General features: G+C 41.3%; 1 protein-coding gene across 1 annotated transcript in view; it reads right to left on the reverse strand.

The window, feature by feature from the left end:
* Window positions 1-8,235: 8,235 nt before the first annotated feature.
* The window catches only part of LOC145433540 (uncharacterized), a 29,327-nt gene continuing 14,661 nt past the window's right edge, over window positions 8,236-22,901 (reverse strand). The window contains exons 3-4 of the mRNA XM_080310657.1: window positions 12,204-12,351; window positions 8,236-11,083 (exon numbers count right to left, since the gene is read on the reverse strand). Of these exons, the coding sequence (XP_080166783.1) occupies window positions 9,493-11,083; window positions 12,204-12,351 (1,739 nt within the window). The 3' untranslated portion in view covers window positions 8,236-9,492. The remainder of the gene's footprint in view (window positions 11,084-12,203; window positions 12,352-22,901) is intronic.

Genomic DNA, 22,901 nt, shown 5'->3' on the forward strand with positions numbered 1-22,901 from the left:
GCGTTTACATTGAACCTCTCAAAAAGGTTCTCGTTCCCACGAACCAGAATCTTCAGGGGTTCAAACCATCTCTGGCAATATTGCAACAAATCATCAACGAAGGCATATCTAAAAGCTATGCTAATGTTACTGGTACAGAGTTTGAGAATTTGGCAAGCTGCCACTTCAAATTAGAATCAATACGCCACAAGGGGTCGCGGGTGTCGTGTATCAATCTAGGAAAACTAAAGCAATGTTACGAGCCACAGACAGAAAAAATGTAGCGAGAACGGATGGATAGGATGGACGATATATGTTGATGATATGTAGGCTAACTGTTGAAACTGGTGACACGGAATGAAATCAGCTATAACAGGAAAGTCAAACTCAATTTAGGTCTCGAACTGGATTCAATCTTTTTATCGCTTGCGGGCCGGACCAGTTTAATGATGTCAACATGTTTCCTGCAAATGCATATCGATATTATTATTATTATTAAATATTCGAGGCTTACAATGCCACCTGTCACCTTGTACACCACGGCATAGACATTTGTATAGTTCAGTATCACTGACTTTTTATATTTCAGTATCTTCGACTTTTTGGAATTCTTTCTCCAACTTCGCATAGCCTTTATTGCAGATGTCCGAATTCGGGTCTCTGCTGTCCACTTTTTACATCGTGGATTATACTGAGTCTCTGACAGGGTTGTAACCAAGTCAAGGGGTTCCGAGTCACCAGTCAATCGCATTTTTACAGTTTTGACTCGAGTCAAGTGGAGTCATTTTCAACTTACCACCGAGTCAAGTCTGAGTCCAAGTCAACTAGTGGAGGGCTGAGTCCGCGTCATAGTGTTTTGACTCGAGTCCGAGCCCAAGTCAGTGTGTTCACTGTTCAGTTTACAGTTCAATCCGGTTCAAACCACTTTTTTCAACTCTGCTCGAGTGATATAGATTGGATCACATTCACAATAGTAATTTTCCTTAGTCGTAAGAGTTTTTGGCCCTATTTTCCAAGTATCAGGACTGATGGACGAAATACCAATACTCTGGTAACTTTACTATTCTTCGAAGTCACAATGGAATGTCTGTCTTGGCCGCCCTAGTCTTGAGTCATATGACTTGGTTCGAGTCATGCACAATAACTCGAGTACAAGTCTTGCCAATACAAAAATTGACTCGAATCGAGTCGAATCATTTTACGCATTTGAGAAAATGACTCGAGTCAAGTCGAGTCACCAAAAAGTCGCGACTCATTAGAACGATGGTCTCTGGGCTATTTCCAAGACAGCGTTAGTGCAGTGGGGTCGGCGATGAGGAGCCCTGGTAAACCCCAGAAACTGCGCCACTCGCCTCCCGTCCATAACAGTATGTGATTTGAGTGAGAAGCTTCACACTCCAGTCCATACATAACACTGGTCAACACATATTTTTAGGCAGACAAAGTAAGAGTGGTTTTGGGGGTTCTGAAGGGCACTGATTCCGAATATGACCTTCGTTTTTTCAAATTGGCTCTTGTTGTGGAGATAACCCATGGGGCTGTTTTGACCAAAATCTCCCATTTTCGCGGTAATGACTAGATATACAATCGGTTTAATGGTGCTATAAAGTTTAGAACTTCAATCTACTTGTTATGTTTTACGCACAGAAGACTATATTAAATCAAAATATACGTAAATAAACTCCAGTCATGTATAGAAGTATTTACCTAGCCAGATAGTCAAATAACGTGGCATTAATTCAATCAGTTTTACGTCAACCACCTATTGTAAATTTGAAATAATCAGTTGGAATACAATATTATTGATATATTTTAAATCGAAATTCTTTTTTGTACGATTTTCGCCTGCAAGCTATTTAGTGCAGTTTCTCTAAAGGTTCCGGCAACGGTCTGACGTAATATGATCAATGGCTCATCTCATCTGCCCTGGTATCTTTCTATTGTTGTTCTGATGTCTTGTTAGAACCTCTCCCCTTGCTAATCAACATGATGATCAGGAAATATATCAAGATGACTGAACAGGAAGTGAACTTTTATGCTCATGTTTGTTCCAAGTTTTCGATATGCTAGGCTTACCATATTTCGGAAATCTGAAATGAGGACACTTTTTCAGAAATTTGAGACTTGCAAAACTGGAGAAGAATTCTCAAAAGCCGGTTAATTTTGCCCACTTTGTGATCGGTTGACTAAAAAAAAATCATCTTTTTCGCTCAGTGCTCAAAATACCGTTTTTCTTTCCGCATTGCTAGGTGGATGACTAAAAAAAAGGTCATTTTTCCGCCCAGAGCTAAAATCACCGTTTTTCACTCTGAAATAACCGCCGGAGCGTCACTTCTGTGCTAATTTAGGGCATATCACTCGCAATTTGCTCTAAATCTGACCTAAATTTTCAAAAAAGAGGACAAAATTTCAAAAAATAGAACAAAAGGGCGTCCTCCGAGGACACTTTCAAAAAAGTCAAAAAAGAGGATAAATCCTCTTAAAAGAGGACGTATGGTAACCCTACGATATGCAGATACGAATTTTCGGACCAACTGTTTGTAGTTGGGTGCTTTGTGATCAGCTAAAAAGTTTTATTTACTACATCTTAGGAGAAATTACATGCTGTGAACTCCTCCTAATGTGAAATTGGAATCTTTCATCGCTATTCGAATATACCAGATACCAGATTTAAGCTTCTCGTTTGATAGGGTTACTAGGTATACCCACTTCGTTGACTCAGTGGAAAATTATCCATTTACCAGCCAAAAGAAATGAGACACATATGAGTAGGTAGTTAAGCCGTTCAATAAGGACAAATTTTATAGATTCATACTCCTCTTTAATCTTGGTAGAATGACCAATTGATGCAGGAGAAGATGAATTTCCGTTTTGGAAAAGTACAATTTTTAGGCTTGACAAACTGCTTTTTTGACAAACAAATATTTCGCATCATGCCATGTTAATATTGATAGAATGACTGAGAATGACATGAGGGTTCTTCATAGTTAATTAGCCATTTATGCGCAGTAAAAAATTAGAAAAAAACTACGATTTTCTTCCCACCAAGTGGAATATTTAAGGGTAAATACAGTAATTTTGGGCTTTTTAGGGGTATAAATATCTTCTGACAGAGAGCCAATCTGACAAAACTAATGTGATATTCGTAATCAGCAACCTCAAAAACCCCAGAAACGGCTCTCAGATGTTCTGCCGTAAATGCTACGAAAAACATCCTTCAAAGCTCTCAAATTACTTTATTGGATTTGAGGATTTATAATCTTGAACTAATCCCTTCAAATAATCAGGATCCTTGGTATTTCCAAGAAATTTAGATGCAACTTCAATGAAAGAGATTCATGTATTTTTTCCAAATTCGCCTTCTTAAAATGAATAAATAGGTCTTTTTTTGTGAGTGTTCTGATTTGAGGTCCAACAAATACACCCTTTATTGTATTAACTCAAATGACGAAACCTTTCGTGCACTCCTTTTGATCAGAGCATTCAAAAAAATTTTCATGAGACCCAGTTTAATATATAATGGCCCAAATACAACATTAGATCTGTCGATAACAGCAGGCCCTGAAACATTTAGTTCAGCTTGATTCAACGTTATACAGCTGCTGATCACCATCACGCTCATGCTGCGAACATTCTTTAGAGTAGACAAACACTCTTCACCGAGAGAATTTTGTTCAACTGTTGACAAAACTTTTGAAGGCAATGGACTTGTGACATCTGGCCCATGAGGAATCGGCCGCATTGCACAAGTCAAATTGGATATTGAATTTTATCGTGACTTTTGACATTGAATCCCAGCAAAAATACACGCGAGAAAAAGCCTAACAATCTTTTCCATGTCCATGTGGCTCTCTCCAAACCATTGGCACACCAAATGCTAAAGATTTTTTTTCAAATGCTTCATAGCCTCAATGTCGCTTTATTTTTCATTCAGTGTGCTGTGTGCATACCTCTTCTTTACATCGCCTAGTCCAGAGGTCTCAAGCTCAAATGTGCTCGCGGGCCAATTTCCTAGTTTTTGATGACGCCGCGGGCCGCAGCTACAATAATAGGGATATTCAATGTATATTCCAAGTAGGCCTTATTTGACGGGACCTTGTCCGACAGGCATTCCACCAACATCGTGGAAATGTAATTTACTATTTTATTATTTACGCTTGTAACGACAAAAAATCGCATATTCATATATTTGAATAAAATTGTTTTTGTACAGGGTATAATTTTTTTAATTAATGAGTTAGAGACATCAGGCGACAGGATGCATCATGACATCGTAAAACTGTCGGTGGACCTATGACGTGCCACACTTCTATGTAGAATATTTTAAAATCTACTGAAGATTGATCTGATATCAGAGCATGTGAGCGCCATAGCCTAATCCTGGTTTTGATCTAGTCGTGATAAGTATATAGACCATTGTTGCTGTCATTGCCCAAGTCAAATTAAATCAGCGTCAGATTTTGCCTTCGATTATTATTGGAATATATCAATGAACTTGAATATAATCATTATTGAGCCATAGTAACAGCATTGGTTCTTAACCTTTTTAGTGATCGTACCCCTTGTGCTTCCAATGAGATTTCTCGTAGCCCCTGTCCATTTTCAACACAACTTCTGATGGTACCTATTAAAGCCCATTCACATAAAATCGCACGTAGCGCGAAGACTATTGTCCAGTTGAACAAATGGGCCAAGAAATATTCCACAGCATATAGGCCAAATTCCACAATGCATCTCGTACACCCTGCTGGGTGCTTCGTACCCCGATGGGGTCTACGGACCCTGGTTAAGGACCCCTGGAATAGAAATGCCCAATCGGCGAAGACTTCATTGGTGTTACAGCTGTAGATCATACTACTACCTTACTTGTCACTAATAATAACATGGATAAAGAGAACAAACAACCCCCAGCATGTAACCAACTATACGCCACGGCGGTCACAGAATGCCAATGGTTGCCATACGGACCTGATCAGATAGCTATATACTCAACGCAACACAAGCTACGACCTTTTGATATATTACTGTTCCCCATGGCAGTTTCATAGATTGTTGCGTCCTCAGGATTACCAAGTCACCGTTCCGAGTCGGAAGTCCTTCTCTGATTTTAACGTTTGACCTGACTTAACTCGAGTTAATTTTATTGCTGATCTTATGCCGCATGGTAGCGTTTGAAAGTGATGTGATAGTGAAGTTTGTTGAGATTTCAGTGATTTTTATATTAGTTTTGGGGTGAAGTATAAGTTCTTATATCTAAAAAAAATTTCATAGCACTTGCATATATTGTTGAATACTTGAAATTCCAAAATGCCGTCGCGGGCCGCACAAAATGCTCTTGCGGGCCGCGTGTTTGAGACCTCTGGCCTAGTCCAAAGTGGGTGTCTGATTTCAAATACTACTCCAAGTCGTTTTGACGCCTTCCTATCTTTTCATTGTATCGCAGTCTTGTGATGTTTTGAAAGGAAGAAAATAATAATAAAGTGATACTGATATCAAAAACTAGGCTTAGAATACTTACTTTTTACATACTTAAAAAAGTTACTTTTACTTCTACTTCAGTAGGAAGTGACGCCGTTACTTCTACTTCTACTTGAGTACCTATGGTAAGTACTTTGACCATCTCTGATGGCGTCACAATGGTTATAGTTATGACCCAACAGCAAGGAATACGTCACGGAACAGGCTGTTTTTAGCACTGAAAAGTAAAACTTTATATCACAGATTATAAAAGATCTTGACGTGATGAAAAAAAAGCGACTTCATAATCGTAATCAGCGTACGTAAATTGACTTGATAGTCATCATTTTGACCAGAAAGCAAAAATCATGTCGACAAGTGTAATCAATAGGGCAAGTTTTTGCAACTTTTGCAACTTTTGTTTGCAGCTTCCTGTAGATACTCAGAATCTATGTACTATGATGTTTTAAGCTGTGTGGAGGGGTTTTATAGTGCAACTTTTTGCAACTTTTCTCTATTTTTCATGTAAATTTTTAATGCATCTTTTATCAAATATTGCGTTAAAATGTAAAGGAATGATTTAAAAACATTCTATAAACTATTTCTAGTATGGCTCTATTCTCTTTGATGTGCAAAACAAAGTTATATGATGGGCTAGCTGCATCTCACTGTTATCTATGACACAATGACTTGTATGCAAGAAGTTCAACTATACCCCTGCCAGGCACGACCATGTCCGAACCATATGTAAATAGATCGTTTTAATAATTCTGTCATAAAAAATTTGAAATAGTGTCCCATTTCATGAGCGCCCAGGCGAGACCGCCGAAAATTACATTTTCACTGAGTCACCGTTTTCTTTTATTGCCTTTATTAAAGTCACCGAGAGTGCTCTGTAATACCTTATGTCAAGTTTGCAGACCTAGGGAGTTTGGGGTGTATTATTTGACTTGTTTTAGGGGGAGCGGTTATCGCTATGCTGTTTCCTTCTTTGGGGAACTGATTCCCGCATTGCGTAATTTCTTGCTATGTGCTGGAAAAATGTAATTTTTGGCGGTTTCACCAGACCCCGCGTTAAATGGCAATGAAGTAACAAATTTGACAGCCCTGCAGGAACTAGGTTATACAACGGAACCTTTCGAGTATCTCATACCCTCAAAATTCAACATAAATTATAAATGCAAATTTGTACTGCAACTTTCGTTAGAATAAAATGCAACTTTCTCGCGATTTTAGTGCAACAAAAACTTGCCGTAATAATCAATAATCGTCAGATTATATTTTCATCTCATCAATACACACACAAGACACAATCGACTTGTCAATCCTTCCTTCGAGTGCTGGAGGTTTATATCGACTAGTCCGCGCCATCCGTTCTGCGTGATGTTTCATTAAATAAAGTCCGGAACGAACGTTGGTCGTGCTATAAATTGGCGTCTCAGGAATCATAATAACTTAATAAGCAATATCGGACTGGTGGAAAATGAATACCAGAGGTGTGCAAAGTAGTCACCGTCGCTACTCAAGTAGAAGTAGAAGTAACGCCGGAATTTCTACTCAAGTAGAAGTAGGAGTGGTGGTTCACAAGTAAGTAAGTAAGTATTCTACGCTTATTTTTGCCTACAAAACTAAAAACTGTCAAGTAGAAGTAGAAGTCGTCTAAAATCATACCTACTTAAAAAGTAGTATGAGTCGGCAAAATCTACTTCAAGTAATTCAAAAAGTAGAAGTACTTCGTTACTGACGACCTCTGATGACTACAGATGTCGAAATACCAATAAAATCTAATTGCGTCGTGTCATCGTTCGGTCCGAGGTTGTGATGGTGGTAACTACTGAAAAAAGGTCGACTCCTTCCGCCAGATCCAAAATATCACGACCCAATTACCCGGGTGATGACGTTTTGTTTAGTTATCCCCTTCTTGCTACTATATGTGGATGAGATGTCGTTACAGAGCCATTGACAGTGGAGGTCCCGGTTTGATTCTTGGCAGTAGCACATTTCGAATCGTCGAAGGTTTATCAGAGGTTGTCAAAGTAGTCATCATCTGCACTCAAGTAGAAGTAGAAGGAGCGATTTAAATTTCTACTCGAGTAGAAGTCGAAGTAGCGATTTACAAGTAAGTACTCTAGGCCTAGTTTTTCACAAAAGACTGAAAACTGTCAAATAGAAGTAGAATTAGTCAGACTCATAACCACTTGTGGAAGTAGTGCATGTGGGCAATATATACTTGCAGTACTTTGAAAAGTGGACGTACTTCGTTACAAACCGCTTCTGCTGAGCTTACACCGGACTTACAACAAAGGCCCAGAGACAGTACTGATCAAGGACGATTTCAAGGAAGAGAATCAAAAGAGCGAGGAAGCCTAAAACAAGAAAGATGAAGACGGAACACTGTTACATCGGAGGTGAGGGGAAGGGGGGGGGGGTGGCGGCGAGATAGCACAGTGGTTTAATCCGCGGCTGCAAAACCAACCCGAAAAGTTGAAGTTAACCAAAGCTGTTGCAAAACAGCGATTTGAACAATATTTCCGGGTACGCCTCCAACATGGTATAAGATTCCTTCACTTGGATTAAGCCTTCTAGGAAGTTCTGCGCAACCCACGTAGTGACCGATGACAAGTGAAAGTTGCGAAACGTTACGAAAATGTCGGTGGTTTCTATTCACTGTGCACCACTCAAACTCTCTCTCTCTCTCTCTTCTAACTCCTGTCTGCCTATTACCCGTGCAAGCTAGAGCTTTCTAGAGACAACTAGAAGAGTCGGACAAACCATATTGGGACATCGAAACGAATTGCGTAATACAAAGGTGTATACATTTTATGATCATACACCATATTGTCGCGACAACGCGTCTTATAAATGATATTTTCAACTGCAATAAATTCGGGAAATTTTCATACATCAAGCCATTCGAAGCGGTGCTCAATATCCCGATACTCAGAATTAGCATTATCACAACCTTATCCAGGTCGCAACCCTTACTTTGGGTACCACTGCATAGCTCACTAGACCAAGGTCACGAGAATACATACACCACGAAACCGGAGATACATAGCACATTCTTTATAAATAACAGCCGTGGCAAATTTGAAATGATGAGAATTATAGAGAAAGCGATATTATAATGTACTTTGGAACAGTCATATTTGAAATCCATATCGTGAAGTCGATGCCGTACATCGTACAGTACATATCGTCACGGAGAATCTCATTACGCACTTAAAGCACGGATTCAAAAATTGGATAAAAAAAACGGTATAAAATTACTATGATTCGTGATTTGGGGGTGGATATCATGGAAAATCACGGATGCCACGCATGAAACATTCAAAATCTCATTGGATGCAATTACACATATGAAACGGCCGTAAGCAAACATAGAAATGAGAAGTAAAATAAGCAGGCTTAGAGCGTTTGTAAAACAGAAAAAAAAAAACAGAAATACATTTCGAAGAGGATTCATAAAGAGAATAGGGTCTCAGCATACACAATAAATAACGGTCGATGTCATTTGCTGTTGTGGTGTTTCGACTAACATGGTCCGTACACCAGGCCATTACGATTGCGTCACCGTTTGCTGTACTTTCCGCAAATGCAGCTCACCATTTTGGGCGGCGACAAGGACCCTATATATATATATACATATATATATAGACAAAACTCAAATACTTCTGCGGCGATTTGCAGTCGACTTCATCCGCACTTCTATCGCCGGTTTATCTGTGTGCTGGTGGACCCCATCCACGCGTCACTCACCTGCCATTTAAATAACGGGCTAAAGGTCATGATAACGTTGTCTTATTAGTCATGGAGAATCATATGAATATCCACTATCTGGTAAATAAAGTCGTGGTAACCTCCTGCTCAGCCACAGTGACGCAACGGGTACTGAAATTTGGGGTTCCAGTATCATAACGTCATCGATATGCAAGTGACGTCACGTAAATATGACTACACCTCAAATTTCCATCCTGGCTAGGCCCAACACCACGAACGAATTGTACCGTGGTCTGGCACCAGGCTCACGATCAACGCTTACGGGTCGCGTTCGCGTCACATGTCCAACACCTTTTGCGTGCTGTTGAGCAAACCCGCCGTCTGCGCGATCCCCACTTTTGCGAAAGGTTTAGACTGCAGTTTGTACGGCTGGTTCACCGAGTCAGAGTCACGAAAAGGCTCCATCGTGCCGCCTAACGCGAAGTCATGTCCCGCTTTCACGTGCGAGCTGCCGTAGTGACGGTAGTGGTCGTTCATGTGACTGTACGGCGCGGAAAAGCGCTCTTCAAATTCATGCGTGGCGTCTTGCTTCGCGTGCGGCCACCGGTCGTGGCCGTACCTATGCTCATGGTGGTTCAAATAGTCTCTGTCAGCGTGACGTACGTTCGGATAGAAGTCGCCTAAGGGAGGTTTAAAATTGCCCTGCGAGCTGGGTGATTCAGACGAATACACGGATCGCTGCCCGTCTATCGCTGGTGTCGCCGGATTCTGCCCGGCCGTGCGCAGTTGCACAGGGTTAACGCCTGGCCTCTGCCCGTAGGTGAGAAAGCCGTGTGATTGTCCCCCCGCGTGAAACGCCAAGTCCGGTGCTTGTCCCTGCGTGTTAGGGTAGACCTGCGTTTCGGGCCTGTACTGCTGCGTGTCGTGCGTGGGGTATCTCGCGGGCGGCGCGTTCCGCGAGTCGTTTGCTTGGTAACGGTTCGGCGAGTGCATACCGTTGCGGTGAGTCTCGTAGGGCGACACGTTCGGCACGGAGAAGGAGCGATCAACCGTGATGGGAGGTTTCTGAGGTTGACCACGGTTTCGAGCCATGTCGTTTCTTTCGGAATATCTTCGTTGGGGCGGTATCGCGACCGATGCATCGCTATGCGACTTTGACGGTCCATGATAGCTTGCAAACGGGTACTTGTCGTTTGCGTTGTCGCTTGTAGGCTTTACGTTACCTGCCCCGGGACCTTTAGGCTGAACTAACGCGGATCTAAGGCTCGGGCTGCTTGTGAGTGGGTGGAAGTTTATCGGATCTTTCAGGCTTTCGGCGATTGTATCGTTTTCGTGCGCTGTGCTGCCGTAATCGACCGGCTGACCAGCCATTTTGTTTTGGAGCTGCGCGTGTTCCGGCGAGCTTGCCGCGTCCGTGGAGATATCTTCCGATACGCTCCTCGTGAGCGTATGGATTCTGTCCGAATCGGTCTCGTCCAGCAGAGCTTCGTCTTCGTTGACCCGCCATTGTTTCGCCGCCGGCAGCTCTTTGGCTGTTTTTGTGTCGACCGACTTGTCCAATTTGCAATCGCTGTGGATTCCCGAATCGGAGCCGTTCTCTTTGTCGGAACAGTTCGCCAGATCTTGATCGTGATCGACGCCTTCGAGCGTTTGGTTTCCTTCGGACTGTCTACTTTTCGGTTTGCTGTCTTTCGACTTTTTCTTCCCGGATTTAACCGGTTTGGTCGCGGAAGATCCGGTGCTCTGGCTGTCGTTGTCAGACGATGTGGTGCCACCCTTCGATTTGACGTCGTCCTCGTCTGAGTCGCTATTCACCTCTTCTTCCGAATTCGCGGATTCGTCGCCGGTCTTTTGGTCGTCATGCTTGTTCTGCTGCTGCTGTCGCTTGTGTTTCATCCGTCTGTTTTGGAACCAGACCTTTACTTGCCTGTCAAAGATGTACAGTCAGGTCTCGGGAAGGTTTCGGGCAATAGATAGGCCAGGCGTTTGTGGGCCCAGTGGGTTGCGTGGACTAGTTGTAAGGGGTGCATAAAAACCAATGTTTAAACTACAACTATATAAGACTGCATTGTTATTTATGACACATGTCCTATCTTGTCTTATTTGCGATGGCCACAAGGTCACAAGCGAAAGTGATGACCTTCTTTTATAGTCATCAGCCTCCCAAATTACGCGGGGTCCACGCATTCACCCAAGGAAATTTCGGGATGCGCGCTAGAAAAAGGTTTAGAAACCCCGCGGTAGTCTGTTACTTTCGCCAAACTATGCTTGCTGAGTCACGGGTAGGACTGTACATAATCGAGTACTAGAGTGATTCAATTCTGAGCCGAGTATGAAACGAACGTACCCCATTGTTAATTCGCTATCTGAAAGTTCAAATATGCACCTTTGCTACCACAGAGGCAGTAAGGACGGATCAAAATATATTTTCCTCCTTTATTATGACTTTCTCTGCATTTTCTGACGATGCTGCGAGTCGATTACTATGCTTCACAGAAATACTGCCCATGAATATTTGTTTTGGAGGAATACTAATTATAACCAATCGAGGTTTCAATATACTGACGGAGAGAAGAAGTTCCCAAAACTATTATATCACGCTGATACAATAGTTCAAGGAGCGCATAATTTCGTTACTCGAAAATATTGACTCTATCTGCTCCGCGCAAATCATTCAAATTTATGCTCTGTCGGATTCGAGTTTTTGCGCTCAGCCCTATAGTCACAGGTAATGGAATGACGGCGAAAATCGCACAAGCGCAATGTCATCAACGATCCGATGACAATGAGACCTCTCTGCGGTAAAAGCAACATTTTACCAGTCAACAATACGGTAGTTATACAAATTTACGGGGGGAAATGCACTGCTCTCGGTCGTGTTTGTATATTGAAGAAAAGCCGCTACCATGCCCATTGTTTCGTTGAAAATCAATTTACTGGCGTGATACGGAGAATGGCTGGGCAGTGGGCACTGGGCATACACATATTCGTGTCGGAGCAAGGCGGTTCAGAAAGTGTTTGGACTGATCTGCGAATGTGAAATCTACCTTTCCGTCAAATCGAGTAAAGTCGCGATTTCGATCCTTCTCGGCCGGCAGAGGTATTTGTTGAAGTGGAATTCCTTTTCCAGCTCAAGAAGTTGTGTATTCGTATATGCTGTCCGGAGTCGACGAGATGTGCCCGGCGGTCTCACACCTGAAATTTTTATATTCACGTCAATCTTCATACTTATTCATTGTTTGCTTGTAGATATAACCAAGGATGATTATGCGACAAGAAGCTAAAGTTCTATTTGCTCTCGTTCTTTCCATTGCTTGTCAACAAGTCATTTACGCGACGCTGTGTTTCAGCGCGTACAAGTTACCTCGGGTGTTCGCGTGTAATGAGAGTTTAATCGCGCCAATGAAGGCGCAGACTTTAAAATCCGCATTAAAGATCGATTATAGATTTAGTTGCTAGCTGACAACATACAGTGTGGCAGCTGAACCAGGTGCTCCAGGCCGCTAAACTTTCTGCTGTTTAGCTAGTATCAATTCGGAAGCCGACTACGATTTGTACAGCTGTCCAGTCTTGCTTGTGTACAATTGAAGCAATATTCGCACCTCATCGGAATTTATTCTGGATATCGCGCATATAGCTTCGAAACTCCTTTGGGATAGGAGTAGAAAATAATGACCGTCTGCCTACGTCACTTTGCGTGCCGGTCTATTGACGGGATGAGCCCAAATCCAAATCACATGCGACTGTACCGAGTCATATATAATGCATGGCAGCAGTATGCAAACCGGTCCGATATAGCCCAGATATCAGAATGCTTACCCCTTGACCACGAGATCAAGATTGCGAGGTTGAATGGGAGCTCTTTTACCAATGTCGGATCTCGATTTCATAGTAAATGTAGGCTATATCACGATCTCTCAAAAGTGATGGTTCTATGCCTGGAAAGCCACGGTTTCCAATGTTGACAATGTTGTAGAACCGATCATCACAAAATGATTGTTGTCTCGAAATTACATATTCAATACCTCGATAAAACTGGTAACGCGCGCCATTGTCCGTCCATCTTTATCAAACTTATAATTTATGAACAAACGCGGTAAAAATACGCTCATTCCATTCCATATATGCGCTTCTGAATTCTATCACTCTACTATTTGTGAGCAATGCCGGCGAGCATTAAATGCGATTTATGTTTGTAAGTATGCTGGCAAAGAATATTACAATATGGCTGTTCAACTGAACCAAACATACATCAACACCAGCACATTTTCCGTCGTGATACTTCGTCTTACAACCGTTGAATGTACGCCTGATAGCGACCGAATAGGGATGACACGGTACGTCTGTATACTCAAGTGCAGAAACAGTTCGATATCACACATAATTGACGCAAATAAATTATTTTATTGCTACACGCTTCATATCGATGTCCCAGCAATCGAGTGTCGTGTTCCTGATTCAACAGGGTCGTCACGGTCGATTATGGCCAAAATCTACCTCCGAACCACGGAGCGATGTTCAGGTTTCGAGAAAGGTGTTATTGCAGTGAAATTGTAGAAGAAAATTATGTCACGACCGAAGGAATTATTTTCAATTTGATAGAATAGACTCGCTTGGCATTTATCGTTCGGGAACTGATTTTGTACAGCTCATAGCGATATCGCTTTCGATAAAATTCCTCAAGGGAACCTTGTATGAGAAACTTCGTTCCACAAATCACTTATCATTACGAGGTTATACACAGAGTCGCAAGAACGTCTACGCTGCTGCATTTCGCAGCGGAACACGTGATCACGGGGAATATTTCGTTTCCGGGTTTTGACGTTATAGTTCGTGACGATATAATAGGACAATGGACAATAAAGATATTGCCACACCAGACACGCGTCAGTATGTTTATCTCTCGTTATCACTGCCAGACTGACACGACTGATAACAAATGTCGGGGGTCAACGATGTCATTGTTCTAGAATCTAGAGTCCGTCGATTCTCATTACGCGATTATTTATCCATGTCATAATTCATAACTAGTCTCATGCGCGTGCAAGAGAGCGTTCAGTGGAGTAAGGGTTACAACACTTCCTTTCGACTACATATATTTTGTTTTCATTGATACAGGTGCCTTAATCTGAGAAAATATTAAAGTACGTGAAATTGGCATGTTTGTTTGTTTGGGTATTCATGGTGGTTCTCGACTACTATGGTCATTTACACCAGGCCGATATTCTTCTTATTTTCCGTAACTGCCGACTTATAGCACGGCCCACCTCTAGGCTTTTTGTAAGACACCGCTGACGCGGATGAGGTGGCGAGGAGGAGCCTAGGTAAACCTTCAACACTTGGGTATCGGGATTCAGAAGTCGACCTCGGTCGGACTCGAACCCAAAACCCATTGGTGTTGCAGCCGCGGATTACACCACTGCGCTATCTCGCCACAAATTGGCATGTGCTATGTGCATTAATATGTGCAAATAAATCGCATTCGACCGAGTTGGTAACGAAACTCCCTTGATTTCATGAAATCTCTGTAATAAAAATTTCCGTCCATTGTGCAATAGCTTTCATAAGCGATTGCCAGGTCCATCATACAGTATTGCGGGGACCAAGCGGAGTAAACACAGCCAACCGATAAAATGGCTCACAATTTATATATCGGACAGTCGGAATCAAATTACTTTCCCCAATGGCAATAACCAATAATGAAAGCCTTCCTATCCGAATAAGCATCATGAAATTGAGTAATTCGGGGATCGTGATTTCACTGAACCTTGACTCCACACCACTTGTTTGCAAATGTGCTCTAAGGGGCGGCGTCATGTCATTACATTCGGACCAACACAATGTTGACAAAATGGAACTCCATCTAAATCTGAATTACGGAAGTTGTTGCATGGGGCTAACAAACCAGGTCTTTTTCGCGATCGGGCATACCGAGATGGTATAAATGACACTTCATATTCGTATAGTCCTAAGTAAAATGTAACAATTGGAATCTATATTATAGTATGAATATTAAATTGATATTAATTTCATATTTATTTATACATTTATCTCGGGGAATAATAACACGGATTATTTTTTAAACAGTTCTTTACTCTTAGTTTCCAATAGTTAATTCCCTACTATTCTCTAATAATGCATTATTTGTTTGAAACACAGTCTACCTACATAGTGTGAAGAACACAATGTACAATACACAAATGACAAAATCAATTACACATGTCCATGGTCTATCTTATCAAAATATGGATACAAAACCGACTTCACGGCATTAATGCCAATCATCGTATACTAACGATAAAATAGGAGAGAAGGTGTTATAAATGGAAATCGGCATCTCGTACTAAATGTAGCATATACGTACTCGTACTCTACATCCAGAGCAGCAATCCATCATACAAGTGTCACCACCACTAACTGTGATATATATCATTCACAAAACGGAACAAAGGATCATCACACGTTTCCACGGATAATCCACAGATATGGTAGTATTAAACCGATGTTAAAAGGAAACAGACCGCTTTATCGGGATGTATGTGAGCAAACACGATACTCAACGCGAAGAGGTATTTAACGCTTGAGCGACTGGGATTATAGGAATGTCGATGTCACTCAAGTGGACGCGTTTTTCTTCTTTTAGGCAACGACCAACGGTCTGTTGTCTTATAAGCCTTGCGGCATCCATACATACGTTTATAACGCGGTGAATAATAGGATTATATCCTACTTTTATGCAACAAGTAATCTAGCCATTTCTCCGACAGCGAACTCCTGATTGCCCGACATGAAAGGTGAAAAGGGTGATTGACGTGATTATAACTGGATGAATGCGTCCGGGCGAAATTATGCGACGCCGTGTAACGCCGCATCCAGATACTGTCATGAATTTTCAAACCATATTGCTTTCGGTGATCGAACACGCATAAGACAATGTCTTCTTACCCCTACGGCTCGTGAAGTCGCAAGTGCCGCCATACGAGTTACATGCGGTGTTGATATTAGACTTGAACCCATAATTTACGTATATGCAAGCGACCATAAGCTGAAATCATCACTATGTATATGGCACACACATTTTCTGTCGAGATCAAAATGAGTCATGTTTCAACTAAAACATCCAATTATAGCGGCAGTAATTCGAAAACTATAGCGCACATGAACTTCGTTTGTTTAAAATAAAGCTCAAGCTGAATATCAAACAGGAAACAGGATGCCGCCTTTAACAGACGAACTTGTAGTTTAGGAAATACAACGTCCCAGCATTTATAAGTGGCGAACCCCTACACCATAGGGCCTATGGTACACTCCTAAATCTATACAACAGTACCGAATACCCACTTGGAACAATGGCAGGATTGATGACGTCACCAGACTGACCGATGACGATATTTTTACGGAGACAGATAACGGCCCGGTTCTAACCCACGGTGGCTACACACATACAAAGGGTCGTTTTACAAAGAGCGTATCACGTACTGATCGGTTTTCACCTACCTACAGGTTCTTAGAAGTTGTATCATAATAGTCAAAGAATCATATCCGAAAGTAATTCTTGATTGTTTTCAAATTGATATTAATGATGCTCACAACTCTTGGAAACGCTAACTGTATGAAGAACATTGTGATACTCTGTCATCGCTAAGAACACTAGATGTTTCTATACCTTGAAATGTGTCGATCGCTCCAAAGTCAACTCAACAACTCCCGTGACCCATGGATAATTTCAGTACCAAACGATTAGCATCGTCAATGAAATATGCAATATTATTGTCCGTTTCATTCGACGTGGAAACCGCAACGTGATCTCGCAAATGACTAACGAGAACTCCGGTGTTGAAGACACATTCCTCTAGCTCTCTAGCTAGCTCTCAATTTTTATTACGAACCGTATATACACGGGCTCTTAATTTACAGAATACATTTCATCATAAACCATGAATTTTAAGCGTTTCATAATTGTTGCTAGTGATGTATTTTGCTACCACTGTGTCGCAAACAAAATGAAAGCTATCGTCATGAATTTTGCTTCTATGTTCGATGCACCGTAAATCCATGGGTGGAAATTAGGTGTAATTCTGTAATTCCATATGAACCATTATCGTAGGTATGAAAATGCTGCAAGCATAAAAATTAAGCACCCTGTGCCCATCGAACCCTCAAATAGTAGAGTCCCATATGCTAGGTAGCAGCAGTTTCGGAGTAATGAAAACGTGTTAAAGAATGGCTAAATAAGCTTTGATGCACATTTAATAGCAAGTTGCGAAAGCGGATTTAGTAAAAAATTATACTAATCAAAATTGTCACATCATATTCAGCATATGTTCTACACATAGAATACACATATTACCCCGTAAATCCCATATGTTGTGGCCGGAAAGAGATCTTATCTAGTGAAAATCTGCCCAAACTATGTCAAAACGGGTCGCCGAAATAAGTCAAAATTGTTAGTCACACATTTGGCAACAATTAACCGTCTTACATCTGCCCAGACAATACACATTGCAGCTGAGACAATGTTCTGAATTTTCTGACAAACACGTTCCAAGAACATGTTTGCTCTCTGACTTCATCAACCTATTGTGACATCAAAATCCTATATATCTCAATTATCTTGATAATATATTGTCATGTAGTTTACGAGTTAAGATTCCCTTTGTATTCCAGAGTTCTACAAACGTCTTGACTGTGAAAGAAGCTAAAATGTACTCCCAATGTATTTGTGACATTTAGCACACTCACACACATGTCATTCGTAACATTTAGGGAGAAAAATCGGATGCTTGTTACTGGACTTACTGTCACTTACTGCTACTTGATCTGCTACCGAAAGTCGTTGACGGAATTAGTCACCCACACAATTGCAAGGCTCACATTTTCTTAATACCATACCTGAATTTCTATTCCGTTTTCGAAGAAATAAGTAAACCAATCAGTCCAGACAAATCTATACTGAAAGTGCATACGCATGGTCATTGGTCATGGTCATCCTACTTAGTAAAATCATTCCATACTAGCGCTGGAACATGGGCCAAAAAGACTTCAGGCGAGGCCACTGTATTCCGTTTGCTTTCGTCAAGTCATCACGTTAATTGCTGAAGTATGGAATCGCTCTCATGTAGATCGGGTTGCCAGACGATGTCTTTTAAGAGGCCCAACTAATTTTATCTATACAGACGTGAAGGGTCGCCTAAGGCGCAACGTTTTTGCCAGCCTATAAAAATATCAATTGTTACAAGCAGCAAAGCCCGAAATTAACACAAACTAAGCATGAGATAAAAAGTAATACTTGTAAATGTTTCAGATACTGTAGATCAAACGACATTCACCTCTCCCAGACTGATGTGAATATGTCATGGTATGTGTGGCAAGACCTACGAAAAAGGCAGGCTTCAAAGATATTTAGCGACAGATCCTGATGGCGAAGTATTGAAATTTCACTTTACACTAGCAGCAGGAATCTATACAGACGTGACGTTTGTACATTATTGAACTAATCCTTATAAAGCTTTTCGTCATTTGTAGAAATAAGTCAGAACAGGCTGGCCAATTTGTGGCTCGCGATCGGCAAGCTTGACTTTTTTCGTGGTTGCGTGCGTTGGGCTGCATTTAAAACAATTGTTGTTTTAAAATTATGTTTAAGTTATATCGGCATTGTGTAAATACTTTCGAAAAAAAAAACGTTCAACAGTTATAGCAAGTAAATATGTATCATTGGTACGTAATGGATGTTTTGATGATGACCGCCGACCGTAAAAATGCTACATAACGATGTAGTCCTGGCTAAAGATATTTTTTGGTCCGTTTAAGACAGGGTCGGAAGTCTTTTGCGTCAAAGGAGCCATATGTACCATATATTTTCAATTGTCAATGTCAATCGAGTGTGACGCCACAATTAAAGATTCGTGGCGTCATCGCTAAATTTGAGCCAAGTGTGTTAAAAACAAACAAACAAAGCAATAAAATCATGTTTTAAAAAGGGTTATGCTTAAAAGTGTTTGATTTAAATTGAATTTTGTTTTAAATGCAACGATAAATCGCGCGGCTCTTGTCGAAGTTTTGATTTTCAACTGTCATCGTCGTATATCTATTTCCGTTCGCTTACAAATCTCAAACGCCGCCTATCACACAGGCTATTGTGCTATGCCATTTAGGGTATTGTACGTTAGTAAATGGACAATTACAAATGAACTGAGCTGTATGAACTGAAACAAACGAACTAACGAAAGTCCACCGATAGAGAACATGTGTGTGTGTGTGTGTGTGTTTCGGGTACTCTCAGCACCTTTATTCGTTGAAATTCATTTTTAGCGAGTTTATTGGTTATTATTAGCTAATTAAATCGGGTTTGACCTATTACTGTTAATAGGCGCACTGTAAGCAAGATAACCATATCTGTAGTTGGACAATACTGATAACGGGTGTGGGACTATTCGGCGCAGCCATTTCTACGCCGGTGGTTTCAACGTTAAGACACACCCAATTATTATTACCAAATGTAGACCAACCTTGACTATAAAATTGATCACAACATGTTCTCTGACACCTTTGACCTCGATAATGTTCTGGCGCATGAATGTCCGATTTCGAAACGGCAGGATCCGGATAGTCCCAATCCCAACATAACGTATTTATAATTAAAACGTCAAATGGAATCGGAGTGTTGCGTGAATATTTACAGCCAGGAGAAAAATGAGGATGAACTAACATATAACGTTTTAGCGAAATGAGATAGATGACAGTCGTACAAAGTAGCCTCATGGCAAGCTCTAGCCCCCACAATTCCATGCTTAGTCAGTATAACATTACCTCTGTTGGTTACGCGATAATGGATCCTCGACATCACGATCACGTTGATTTACGCATCTTAACATATACAGCTCCAAATGTTATTAACTAAACTTCCTTCCTGCCTAAGCCGATAGTGACATTTTATCAATTCGGCTAATCAAAGGCACGAGTTTATGCATGTGAATGGATGAGGAGTACCCACTGCCCAGTGCCCAGATATATGATTAGGTTCTTCATCGCACCACAGTAAAATGAGGATCTTTGACCCTGACTAGTTTACCTGTTTGTTGCCCCAGTATCACAAGATAGAAGGGAACTTCTTGTTGCGAACGGAACAAGCCGAATACATGTTCGTAATTGCCAAAAAAATAAACAAGATGCAAATCACTTTCGATAATTTCACGAACATTATTCGGTCACTGACTCGATAATGGACGTATCCGAAAAGAACTTTATAGAAGGCGGAACTTTAAAGGAAAAATCGGCGACGTCACAATACAAGGATACCAAAGTTAGAGAAGGTATGAGTACACTTTCCGATTGTCTGTGGCAAGGAAATACTCACTACTTGAACACTGTGACCTTTTCAAAGCAGTCGCACCTGCGTTTTGGTTGCGAGGTGACAACAACAAATATTTAATTTACTCTGTTATCACGGCAGTAGTTTGCGCCACATTTTATCGCATTACCAGTTAATACTATCACATTGACAATTCATTTCGTTATCAGGGAATGTAATATCCACCTTGTTGAAGTACCGTTAGCATTGCAAACACTTCTAAAACTTTTCCCAATATTATCGCTTTTGTGTGACGGGTATTCGACACATATTTTATATACGGCCACTGAATATACAACGGAACGCAAGATTTATCTTTCGAGAATGGTGGGCAATATCTGTATAGCAACTCCTTCTCACGTTTAAATGGCGTTAGAGATTGCTTACCGTGGGCGGTATACGCCGCCTAAAGCTTCCTTATTGATTCAAGGAAATTAAACATTGCTCTTTGTGTGTTCTCGACACATTGCACCGACAGGTAAACAATCTCATCGCCATCCTTGATGACAAAATGCTTTATCACTGGGTTTCTATATTATCTCATAATGGTACGAGATGTAAGCAATTAATGTACCGAAAACGCCTGCGAGATACCGAGAAAATGTACCATAGAATCTTCGCACACAAAGAGCTTTCACGCTCACCGCGACTAAGCTTGTCCCACAGTTGCTGATTAATCGCTTGTATGTTTTAAGATTTTCTTTCGGACTATAATTAAAATGGTTCCAGCAAGACTTGGACACACTTGCCCGGCGCTGGAGTCGATGCGCCATAAATTTTAACGACGCGGCATGACTATAGTGTTGGTTACATTTCAATAATTCATGCTATACGACCAGCAGAAAAAGCACATATTCCGATGTCATTGAAGGTGGCCTGAATCGCACCTATACCCAACTGAAGCTTACGCGTCATTTTCTAAATTGACACCACATTCCCGGCCGTATTGATTTTCGGTTGGGCACCTCCAATTGTTATCGCTAGCGCCATGGCATTATGTTAGGTCATATCGATGGGAGGTATATAGGCTAATTGAGCGCAGAAACGGAACTCTCGGAGAGATGGAGTGCCACTGCTGAAATATTGGGTGTTGGCCCATATATTCGTGGCAATACATACTGGAGGAGTGGGTATGGGAATACTTGGACTTCAACTCAACGCCCAAATCGTGTTTTTTCGTTGCTTTTGTGAGCCCAAAATACACTTACTATACTCCTCAAATGTTGTTGATAGGTAGGCTTTGCTTCGTAGTCACAAGTAAACTCGCTGGGAGCTAGGAGCAATATTTTAATTGCATCACGACTGATGGCGATGGGGTGGGGGTGGGCACCGTATTGGACAAATATTTCAAAACACATATTTTAATTACTTTTCCCTGTCTTGGGAGACAGGAGACATCGAACTCGACCATTTTTTCGGCTATAAAGACCCCGAAAAATTCAGAAATAATGTATAAAGGGCGGCATAAGTGGGTGCATATTACATAGCATTTCCTGCTAATGAGCAAGGACCCATTGGATTCGGAGGCCTGCTGGAATCTAAGCCATTCCAACGTCGGCCAAAATTCCGACCAGCATAGGAAAAGGTTTTCGAATTTATAGTCATCTCGGCAAAGCGACGGGTGACGAGTAATGAGTAGAAGCTGTGTATTTTTAAATGGGGTACGAGAAAGACAATATTGCCTATACGATACTAAGAAATCGACCGGACCCATTACCGCGATTATGAAGTCTCTGGCGACTTGCTGACCCGGGTTCGAGCTCAAATGCTTGGGATATCACTAAATACTGATTGAAACTCCTAGACGTTTTATAAGTAAAGAGGACGAGAGATTATATATTCTTGAGTATTGCATATTGTTCGTTGTTACAACCAAACGGTAAAGTGAATGTGTGGTTCCACGTCGGACACAGATACCAACAAAGAGTCTGATTAGATCAGCAAGAAGTAGGATATTTTGCACAGATAGAGTGTGTGTGAGAGAGAGAGATACATAGATAGATAACATATCTGATATATTTCATTGTAAAACCTGTCAATTGTAAAAGCTCACTAGTATGGGAGTCGTTTCGACACCTTTATATATATTTTCGGAATCAATTTTCGTATTCCCGCCTGAAGCTTCGATTCGAGTATACGACCGTATACTATTCCGTCGGAGTGCGGGCCATTGTCCCCTGAACTCGCATTTATACCATATCAAATGCTCGGAGACTCCCAATTGTGGAAGACGTGGCACCCAGAAACAGTATCGCATTTTATATTATGTTGTTCTCGATTTGATTTTCACCGTCGATTCTAGTTGAATCGTGCAAATATAACGGCATCGTATTTTGAATTGAAAATGTTTTCACGTCTCCCCAACTGGTAACTCCAGTAGAGGAATTTGTTTTGT

The sequence above is a fragment of the Botryllus schlosseri genome, chromosome 2 (assembly GCF_051294905.1).
Source record: "Botryllus schlosseri isolate E-star chromosome 2, Bs_hap1, whole genome shotgun sequence".
Lineage (NCBI taxonomy): Eukaryota > Metazoa > Chordata > Ascidiacea > Stolidobranchia > Styelidae > Botryllus > Botryllus schlosseri.